Source organism: Myotis davidii, unplaced genomic scaffold (assembly GCF_000327345.1).
Source record: "Myotis davidii unplaced genomic scaffold, ASM32734v1 scaffold370, whole genome shotgun sequence".
NCBI classification, from domain to species: domain Eukaryota; kingdom Metazoa; phylum Chordata; class Mammalia; order Chiroptera; family Vespertilionidae; genus Myotis; species Myotis davidii.
Genome location: NW_006288615.1, coordinates 3,678,334 through 3,689,168, shown reverse-complemented (window position 1 = coordinate 3,689,168; position 10,835 = coordinate 3,678,334). Strand labels below are relative to the sequence as shown.

At 42.0% G+C, this 10,835-nt stretch overlaps 1 protein-coding gene across 7 annotated transcripts in view; it reads right to left on the bottom strand.

The window, feature by feature from the left end:
* Positions 1–533: 533 nt before the first annotated feature.
* GIGYF2 (GRB10 interacting GYF protein 2) overlaps positions 534–10,835 on the bottom strand; it is a 133,081-nt gene continuing 122,779 nt past the window's right edge. For all 7 annotated transcript variants that reach the window (XM_015561877.1, XM_015561876.1, XM_006760435.2 and 4 more), the window contains 2 exons: positions 7,593–7,740; positions 534–2,350 (listed from right to left, as the gene is read on the bottom strand). In XM_015561877.1, the coding sequence (XP_015417363.1) occupies positions 2,283–2,350; positions 7,593–7,740 (216 nt within the window). In that variant the 3' untranslated portion in view covers positions 534–2,282. The remainder of the gene's footprint in view (positions 2,351–7,592; positions 7,741–10,835) is intronic.

Sequence of the window (10,835 nt, the reverse complement as noted above, 5' to 3'; positions counted from 1 at the left end):
TAATTTACAAATACTTTTATAGAAAGGAATAAGAACATGGCAGCTGGAAGTGAGAGTGAGCAAATCAGAATGTTAGAGAGAGAGAACTGAAAGAAACTCCTAGGGAAGAGCAGTTTCTTCCACTAAGTGGGAAATTCCACAGGTAGGAGCTAGGCTCCTGGTTAAGCACATGGAATGTTCCATGACTAAAATGACTTCGTACCTTCTAATCTGCCTCCCCGACCCCTTATTTATTCCCTGAGCAAGCACACAGCAGAGTCTGGTTTGGAAGGTGTGGACAGGGCTGAGGAGCAGATATTCATGGGGCATCAGAAGGGACAAACAAAGGAAGCCTTTTGGTCAAACTTACCCATGTTTATCCTGACCCTACATTTTCAAGTCAAGAACCAGCCAGTGTTTCACAGCCTGGCAGAGAAAGCTCTGGATGCCTCCACGTCTTTGGTGTTCACATGAGCACCGAAGCTTTTCCATGGCACCAAGAGAACGACTTTGTGCAAAGCGCAGCCTCGACAAGGCGAGAGAATACTACCAGCTTTTATTTAAGTTCTTTTTTATTTTCCTCCACACTGGCAAAAGTTCCGAGGGAGCTTAAAGTTTTGTAAACATTTTAACTATTCTTCTTCCCCACCCCCACCCCACCCCCACTTTTGAATTTACAAAGCAAAGGAGAGCAGGAGTCTCAATTTTAAATGGTTCCCCATCTCCTCATGCTATTTGATCCAAAAACTATATACAAGTTTATAGCAGTCTCTGTATAGTTATTGTACATGTTTAGGAGGGAGGAAGGCAAGAAGGGGTAGGGAGAATAGTGATCCAAAATAATAAAATAGAAACCAAATATAATCATTCAAAACCAAACCGCTCTCAGAGCAACTCCAGCCTCTTCAGGCAATGACAGGAAGAAAAGGTGCTCTACCAGGAGCCACCCAAACAGCACTTCTTGCACAGGGAGGGATGGTCCAATGGCTCCTGACCAAAATGTGATTGGCAATTCCAGATGGTGTTGTGGGGAGAGGGGGAGGGCTGGTGGAGGCAGAAAGAGTATTGGTTTATAAATAGGGCTTGAATACATTTATATCTGAAGAAAAGGGTATGAGGAGACCATGACCAGAAGCCAGCACCAGGCTTCTCTTCCATCCTCTCCCGTCCCTCCATCCCACTGCATTCTCTTGTATAGTGGTTTCCATGGATGAAGGTCTTACAGATGGTCAGGTTTTGTATATTCTTTTTTCAGAAAAGGTAACCGACTTGCCATTCCAGAATCTTTAAACAAAACCTTTTCAGGGCCACAGCAAGACACACACGCAATGCTCTGAGGAACCAGATGAATTTCTGAGCTTTTATCTGATGCAAAAGTTTATCCCTATTCAAAATGAAATTATACAAATTCATACATATGGTAAAGATCCTAGCTGCCTCTTAAACGAGACAAATTTTCAGCAGAAAGGCCCAAAAACAAACTGGTCCTAGTCCTCTGAAGTAAAAATATTTATGGGAAAAATCAGTTTTTGTAAGAAAGAAAAATTAAGAATAAGTCCCTCTCCCAGGCCACAGGGTCTCCTTTGTCCAATCAGGTTGGAGTATGCCAGGGGAGAAGTCAGCTTGCGTGGAAGTCACTATCTAATGAAGAAAACATGAATCCTTCCTCCGAAAGGATGCTCAGAAAGAATAGGCGAGGGGTATGTAACATCAAACTAATCCAATTTAAACTCCACCCGACTCAGGGCCTCTTTGATGCAATCCCAAAGTTAGCAATGTGGCCTTCAGACTGCAGAGTGCTGACTGTCTCTGTCGGACACTCAGTCATGGTCCATGGGCGTTTTGTAGCTGGCCAATGTCTGTTACCATTAACTCTCTTCATGATTGCACCAGTAGACCCTTGCCCTTATTGGGGGAATAAAATGAAGAAGAAAAACAAAAGGAAAAAAATGACAAGAGAAAGTAAAATTGCTATTGGCAGATCCCAACACACTTTCTGGGAGACAGTAGATGAAATCACGGCACAGTAAACACGTGCTGCCCCAAATCAGCCTTGTTGGAGAGTAATCCCAACTGCCACCCCCGAGACACAGGGTATGGTCCACTTATCTACAGTCTGAGATGCTCACCAACAGAAATGGTTTAAAGGATCTTGGACACAAAAGGCTAGAAGAGAAAGCCTGAGATGATGGATTCTGTGATTTGTTGCAGAGTGATAAGAGTAAATGGTAAGTGTTGTGTCCAAAGGTGAAGAATCCATGGTCAGCAGAGAGGAGAGGGAAGGCCAGTCCACTGGCAGGTGCTCAGTAGTCATCCAAAGTTTCGATTTCACCCATATTGAGTCGCTCTGATGAAGCATTGACTGAAAATCCTGCAGGAAAAAATTGACAATGAGTGACCAAGACCCAGACAACTATGTGTCTCAAAGGCAATGTGCCACAATTCTGGGCAGTAGGCTGGAATTAAGTCTCTTGTTTTTGAGCACACCATAAGGATGGAATAATCAAGGGAAGAAGAAGGAAGAAGGATAAAGGTCAGAGCAGTGGTTTTGTTTTCTGCCCTTCGAATGAGAGATTCTTTTTTTTTTATTTCTTAGGGTTCTAACATCATTTAATTAGGGAGGAAAAACAAACAAACGTCAGCATTACTGCTTAAACAGAATTACAAACCATTGCCTTAGAGCAGCGGTTCTCAACCTGTGGGTCGCGACCCCTTTGGGGGTCGAACGATTAATTATGTTCAATTTGTAACAATGAAATTGGGGGTCACCACAACATGAACTGTATTAAAGGGTCGTGGCATTAGGAAGGTTGAGAACCACTGCCTTAGAGAATCCTGAGAGTAACCTGGGGTATAAGTGTGTGTTTAGGCCAGGCCAGGCTGGACCCCGGGGGAGAGGGGAAATTCATTCAGGATAGGTACCTTAAAAGAAATGGGACCCTAGCTGCATTTGGGGCTCTAGCCTGTTTGGCTCAGTGGACAGACAGAGTGTTGACCTGTGGACTGAAGGGTCCCAGGTTCGATTCTGGTCAAGGGCACGTACCTTGGTTGAAGGCTCAATCCCTGGCCCGAGTTGGGGCGTGTGCAGGAGGCAATCAATCAATGTGTCTCTCTCATATCAATGTTTCTCTCTACCTCTCCCCCTCCCTCCCACTCTCTCTAAAAATCAATGGAAAAAAGTATCCTCGGGTAAAGATTAACAAAAAATAAGAAATGGGGGCAGGAAAGCAGGAATAACACATTCTGAGTGAGAATAATACTACTTCAGCCCCACTCACTACTGGGAACACCACCACCCTTAATTCAAAAACTCTATCAAATTCTGGCCAAGAGCTTTTGCTATTCGGAGGTAGGAGGCTTCAGGAAAGATCCACTACAAAATCCCCAGGGCCCTCAGAAATCATTTCTATCACACAATAGACAGTACAAAAATATTCAAGTACTGTATTCAACTCAACCTATTATAAACAGACTTGCAAAGAAAAGGATTTCAGTTAGCAACACTGAATAAGCAAAATGGAATTTGTTTTAGAATAGCAGAACTCCCCTGGACAGTGTTTCTCAATGGTTAGAGCATCAGCCCACTCACTAAAGGATCTCAAGTTCGATTCCTGATCAAGGGCAGATACCTGGTTGCAGGTCAGGGTATGGGAGACAACCAATTGATGTGTCTCTCTCACATTGATGTTTTTCTCCCTCCTCCCCTTCTACTCTCTCTAAAAAATGGAAAAATATTCTTGGGTGAGAATTAACAACAACAATAACAACAAAAATAGAATAACAGTACTAGCACTGAAGGCAGCAAGCAGTACTCACAAACACTACTGACATTTGAAAACCTAATGCCACCAGCCACATGTATGTAATTTTCCCATAAACTCCATAACCAGAGATTGATAAATAGAATTATTTACAGGGCCTCTTTGGAAGGAGTGACTCCCAAAAAGCTTTCAGTTTATCCACCCTAAATGAAATCCCAAACTGTTTCAGCTGCTATTTGAGTATCAAAAAGTAAACAAGTCATGCTCTCCAGTCTAAAAGCAGTTCTGTTAATATTATTTGAGTTTTCTACCTCCTCCTTTTTGTTCCTAATGTTCAAGTTTTCAAATAAATACATTTTTTAAATGTACCAATAATAAACAAAAAATGCTCTACATAATAAAAACAGCTTAATTATATTACATTCTTGACTCAAAAATATCATGAATTGAAAACATAAGCATGTCTGTTTATTAACCAGGGAGGCTGTGGTACAAGCTGCTTACAGGGCTGAGTCTGGGAGAGTTAAGGACTCCAAACCCCAACCTGAGTTCTATCCATCAACTGTGTTCCCAAAGCCCACAAGACTTTCTCCCTTAAAAATAATGAAAGGCTTAGTGTTTGTATTTTTAAATAACGGTTTAATTAGGTAACTATAAACACCTAAACACGAAACAAGTCTAAGAAATGAGCTATTAATCTATTCTGAAGCAGGTTTTTCTTTGATGTCACATATAACTCAAGAACAGATGAAATGTGATAAAAACAGTAATTAACTACAGGCAATAAAAGTGAAAATTTAATAACACTAACTAAAATTACTTTTTAACCATAAAAAGACAGGAAGGGAGAATAAGCCTGCGGCAAAAAAAGTTATTTATTTATTGCCATAATATGCTGATTACAAGGCTTTTCTCAGACATGGTCTATGGTCTCATTTACTTGCCATAGAAAACCAGTAAGGTGGGTACTTTCCCCATTTGATAAAAAGGAAAGCTCTGGGACACCAGGACACCCAAGGCAATGCAAACGAGGATTTAAGCTCAGGATGCCTAGCTGTAAAGACACATTCCCTTAGGTTCAGAACAGGCTGCCTCTCACTCACACAATTTCTTTAAGGTTTGAGAGCCTGTTTTTATTTTATTTTTTTTAAATATATTTTTATTGATTCCAGAGAGGGAGGGAGAGGGAGAGATAGATAGAAACATCAATGATGAGAGAGAATCACTGGCTGCCTCCTGCACACCCCCACAACCCAGGCATATGCCCTGGCCACAAATCGAACCACGACCTCTGGTTCATAAGTTGAACATTCAACCACTGAGCCACGTTGGCTGAGTTGAGACCCTGTTTTTATAAGGAGAGGTAACTGTGTGTGTTTAAATTTCACGGGTTCACCTACTTATAGGTGGATTGTTTCCCCCCGCCCCCCATTAAGTATGCAGTTGGCCCTTCGTATCCCAGGATTTCACATCTATGAATTCAGACAACCTCGGTGGAAAACAGTATTTTTGACTGGAAATGGGGAATCAGTGGATGCGGAGTGCAGACTGTATACACTGTTCTACGGGCATTTTATATAAGGAACTTGAGAATCCTCAGATTTTGGTATCCGCACCAGTCCTGGAACCAATCTTCCACAGATGCAAGGGACGACTGAAGTTAAGTTTTGGGGAAGTAAAAAATTATACTCAGACTTGATTGTGCAGGAGGTCTATGCCCCTAACCCATGTTATTCAAGGTTCAACTGTATTTGTCATATCTAAGCACAGGATGCTGGCTCACAATGGCAGCTGGTAGACAATGGAAGATATTAAAATGAGACTGGGCCCCCTTCTGATGGTTTGTTTTAGAAGCATGGTTCTCTTTTGATCTATTTTTTCAATGGATACTTTCGGTTCAAATTAAAGCCTGTTTCCTACTCTGTGCATGGGAAACCTGCAACTGGCAGATATTTATTAATTTTCTTAATCTGAAAATCAATAAAGCACATATAAATTAAAACAGTAATATGTGAAAGTGAGTAGGTAAAGGGCAGAAATTAGTAATTATCAAAAGAATTTCCAGAAGGAGGTTCAGCTGAACAGAAATTTTCATAAAATGGCCTAAGAGACTACCCAAGTGAGTTTCCTTAATACTTGGATTTTTTTTCTTCCCCTTTAACATATACAGATTCCTTAAACTCTATTTTAAAATGACCTCTCATTCCCCTAAAGGGAGATTTTAAGTCCCATTTTTTCTTACATCTGTAATAGGAGATGGGGTCAGATCAAATACTTAACTCAATACTTAAGCCTCATTTTCAAAGGAATCTTTTTCCTGACAGCCTAGCCTTTAAATAGCATGGGATTCTGAGCTAGAACCCACAACCAGACTTTTAGAAACACTTTTAAATTTATATTCATCTATTTCTGTCAAAACTAGATAAAATTTTGGTCTATTCTACCCAGCCTTAATATAAACTTTCAAGACAGGCAGAAAGAACAGAATTTCACCAGATCTCCATGCTCCCAAAGCGAGCGTTCAGGTATTAGCTCCAAACGGCAATGCTCAAAGTTAAGTTTTTGTTCCTAACATTTGCTTTCTCGAGTGCAGGAAACCTCTGGAGGAAAGTGGATTCTGTAAAAGGCAGAGTGGGGTTGTAACTTCCCTCTTGCTGTGCTATTAGCTCTCTCATGCGGGTCTCTCCATTGGAGTCTCACAGCCATTTCCCACTCAACTCATCCAACACTTAAACGCCCTATCATTTCCCCTAAAGCTCACTCCACTTCACTGTGCTTACTTATCATTTTAGCAAAAGCCAACACTATCCTTCCTGCTGCTGCCAAACCTTCCCAGTCTTTTTGGCCAGCCAATTCTATCCCCTAGGATTCCTAGCTCTAAAGCCCACATTCTCTTAGGTTCAGAACAATAGGCTGCCTCTCGCTCATATAATTTCTTTCAAGTTTGAGATCCTTAAAATTCCTCAAATCCATCTTTCATTCCAAAATCCTACTCACCTGGTCTATACTGCAGCCTCCTAACCAAGCCAACATCCCAAACCATTCTATTCTAGACAGCGTGATTTATAATAGCCTATTTTACATTCATATATGAATAATAATTTTATCATTGTATGTAGGTTGTTAGGCCAATTTAAGGAACACTAGCAGCCCATCAGCTTTGCCTATGCTTTTTATTACCCCAGAAACACCATTCCCCATCCTTCCTGCTAGTCTTTCAAAGCCCCAATTCAAGTGTCCCCTTTTCCATGAAGCTGCCTTGTGTGAAGACACTGGTCCTCATTGCAGAACAAGAACAGCTGTTGGTAACACAGAAGAGTGGAAAGAAAACAGGTCTGCTCTGCAATCCCAGCCCATGCTGACAGCTGGGTGACTGGGATATGTTCTGAATCCTCTAGGCTGGGGTTTACTCATTGGGAAAACTGGAACATCACCTCACAAAGCAATCATTCTGAGAATCACATGATACACATGATCAATAAACACTGGCTCTTTTCTCTGAACACCTGATTGGATTTATGGTCAGTTTCCACACATATCAGCATTTAAGTTTGTAAATAACTTTTACTATTCTCCATTATCATTATTTCCAAATAAATGAAAGGGTCTTCTAGGGAAATTAATATTAAACAGGCTTTAAAGTATAAAGCACCATAGAATCTAGTCCCTATGGCACATGAGGCACGGCTCTTGCATTGAGACACCCAGTAAATACTTACTACTTACTTTGAACTGGCTAAAAAAATTAATTTGGTAGAAGAATTATTTCCCTTCATGAAAAACATCCTACCACCGAACTGCTTAGCCTGCTACTCCCCCAATACTCAGCCGAGACTTAAGACCTGTGCTCACCTAATAAACTGGGATCTGCTCGGACCATCTTCTGTTTTTTCTTCTTCTTGCCACTCTGTACGGCCTCAAAATTGGATTGTTGGTTGTTGCTTTGATTGGTCTGAAATACTGAATGGAGTGCACTGTGGTTCATCCCCCACACGGAGTCCTGTGAAACAAGATGGCACAAGTGAAGTTACACAGTGCATGTAGGCTTGACCCACCCTCAGAGAATGGTTGATTTGCCCTACCTCACCTTGTCAACTACGAGTTTCAAACAAAAAGTCTACCACAGATTCTGGTAATTATGAACCTGAGTAATCCACTGAGCCACCCTTCTCCTTCATTTAGATTTGGACACCATTTAAGCGCTATGCCTCCACAAAGCCTATTGTGATAACTCCAGGTGTCACCCTGCTATGACAGCACAGCATTCAAAACCTCTCAGGTCTACACGGAGTCTGTACAATCCACTAGGAAATTCAATATACAGCAAATGAAATCACCAACAGACCTCTGACTTTGGCAATTTACACCCCTAACATACCCAAAGTGGAAGGTTCCTTTGTTCTCTGGGCCCCTAGACAGAGAGAACAGGCTGCAAACCAACTGGTACCATCATATCAAATAAAGTAAATGCCCTGCACTTTATTCCTATTGACAATCCTAGAAGGGGTCTAGTCTTAAAACATTATCCATACTTCTACCAACTGGTTCAACCATGAAATGATCTACCAGATAATTCACACTTACTTGTTGCACTTATTAGAGCAATTTATTCAAAACTGGGATCAAGCCCTGGCTGGTGTGGCTTAGTGCTTAGAGCATCGGCCTGCACACCGAAGCGTTTCAAGTTTGATTCCCGATTAAGGGCACACACCTGGGTTGTAGGTTCAATCCAGGCTCCATGGGGGAGTGTGCATGAGGCAGCCAATCAATGTCTCTCTCTCTCATCAACCAATCTCTCTCTCTTTCTTCCTCTCTCCTTCCCTCTCTCCCTAAAACTCAATGGAAAAAATGTCCTCAGGTGAGAATTAACAAAACAAACAAACAAAAAACACTGAGATAAAGATTTAGTGAGCTAGCTCAAGGCAGGGTGGGTGGAGAAAGCCCTGTGGAAGGATGAGCCTGGATGCACATGTCCTGAACCTTCCTATTTCAGCAGTCAGCCACTTTACAAATGCAAAGGACCATCTACATTGCTATAGAATGTCTTCTCTTCTGATTCTTCAAAATATTTTTCCTAGTGCTGTTCCTATTTACATCTTTTCACTTTTCCTTCAGTTGATCCCTATCAGCCCTCTACTCAAATGGATTTCAAATGCCCTGTACTTCACTATATCTTACATGTTCCCAGAAGTGACCTTTAAAACAAACATTATCTCTAGTAAGCCTCTCCCTTAATTATGCCAGTTAGTCTTTCAAAAAACTTGTATTCTCATTATTTATGGATTCCACATTTATAAATTCACTATAATAGTCCGCCCTTATCCATGGTTTTGTCTTCCTTGGTTTCAGCAATCACAGTCCAAAAATATGAAATGGAAAATTCCAAAAATAAACAATTCATGAGTTTTAAATTGTGCACTGTTCTGAGTAGCATGATGAAATTTTGCACCACCCCACTCAGTGCTGCCCTGGACATGAATCATCCCTTTGTCCAGCATCTCCATGCTGTCTGTGTACTTGCTACCTGCCCATTAGACATTAGTAGCTACCTTGGTATCAGATCTGTTATCAAAGAGCCAAAGACACCACATTCACATAACTTTTATCCTATCTAATAATAGACAAACATGGTAATTGACCGTACCTTTGCTACACCTCCCATTGGCTAATCAGCACGATATGCAAATTAGCCGCCAACAAAGATGGCGGATAATTTGCATACTGCAGGCAGGGCAGGCCAGCGTGAGCTGCCATCCGGGCCTCCATGTACCACCTAAGTCCTGCCCCCAGCTGGGACTCCCCTGTGTGGCCCTGGGCGGCAGGACCCTGGGGCCGTGATCATGATCATGATCGTAAACTGGGCCGCAGGCAAGGCGGCACCCCGGGACCCAGGAGCCACCTTGCCTATAGCCCGTGATAGTGATCGGAAAGCCAGGCCGCAGGCAAGGCGACCCCCCGGGACCCAGGAACCCGTTGGCGAGGTCTGCAGGCGAAGCAGCGATCAAGCTATGAGGGAGAGGGTGGAGGGCAGAAGGAGCTACAGGAGCAGCTCTGGCCGGAGACTGAAGACTCCCGCCAGAGCGAGGAGCAAAGACTAAAGTCTCCAGCTGCAGCGAAGACTGTGTCCAGAGCGAAGATGGAAGGTGGTGGCCAGAGTGAAGGTCTGGGTCCCGGGTGCCAGAGGAAAACTGGTGCTGGCAGCCAGAGGAAAGAAGGCCTATTGCATGAATCTTTGTGCAACGGGCCTTTAGTTATAGTATATTGTTATAATTGTTCTATTTTACTACTGTCGTTAATCATTTATTTACCTATTTTATAAATTAAACTTCATCATAGGTATGTATGTACAGGAAAAAACATAGTATATATAGGGTTCAGTACTACCTACAACTTCAGGCATCTACTGAGGGTCTTACAACATATCCCCTGTGGATAAGGGGGGACTACTGTCCTTATTGTAATTTATTTGTAACCCTCAGCAGTGCTTTTGTGGTCATTCTGGACATGTACATGTCAGAGCAGTGAAAAGTCTGAGTTGCTCGAGGCACACATTCGCAGTTGAGGTAGATCAGAGCAATACTCTGCCTTCTTATCTCAGCTCCTCATACTGTAAACATGCATCTTTTTCAGCCTATTTAGTGTCATGTTTTCCACATTTTTGTCCTTTTTTGTTGGTGATTTCATTGTTTAAAATAGCCCCCAAGTGTTAAGTGTTGTCTAGTGTTCCTAAGCACAAGGAGGCTGTTACCTGCCTTATGGAAAATATGTGTTAGATAAGCTTCATTCAGGCATGAGTTAAGAGTGTGCTGGCTGTGAGTTCAATATTAAGGAATCAACAATAGAGTGATAGGAAAAAGTTGTACAAATAAGTAATACAATAATAAGAATATAAGAATAACCTTTTCACATCCACAACTGTAAACCTACTTTTGCCCACCCCTTTATCCTATCTAATAAAAGAGAAACATGGTAATTGGCGTACGGCCGCTACCCTTCCCATTGGCTAATCAGCAAGATATGCAAATTAACTGTCAGCCAAGATGGCAGCCAGCAGCCAGGCAGCTTGAAACTAACATGAGGCTTGCTTGCTTCAGT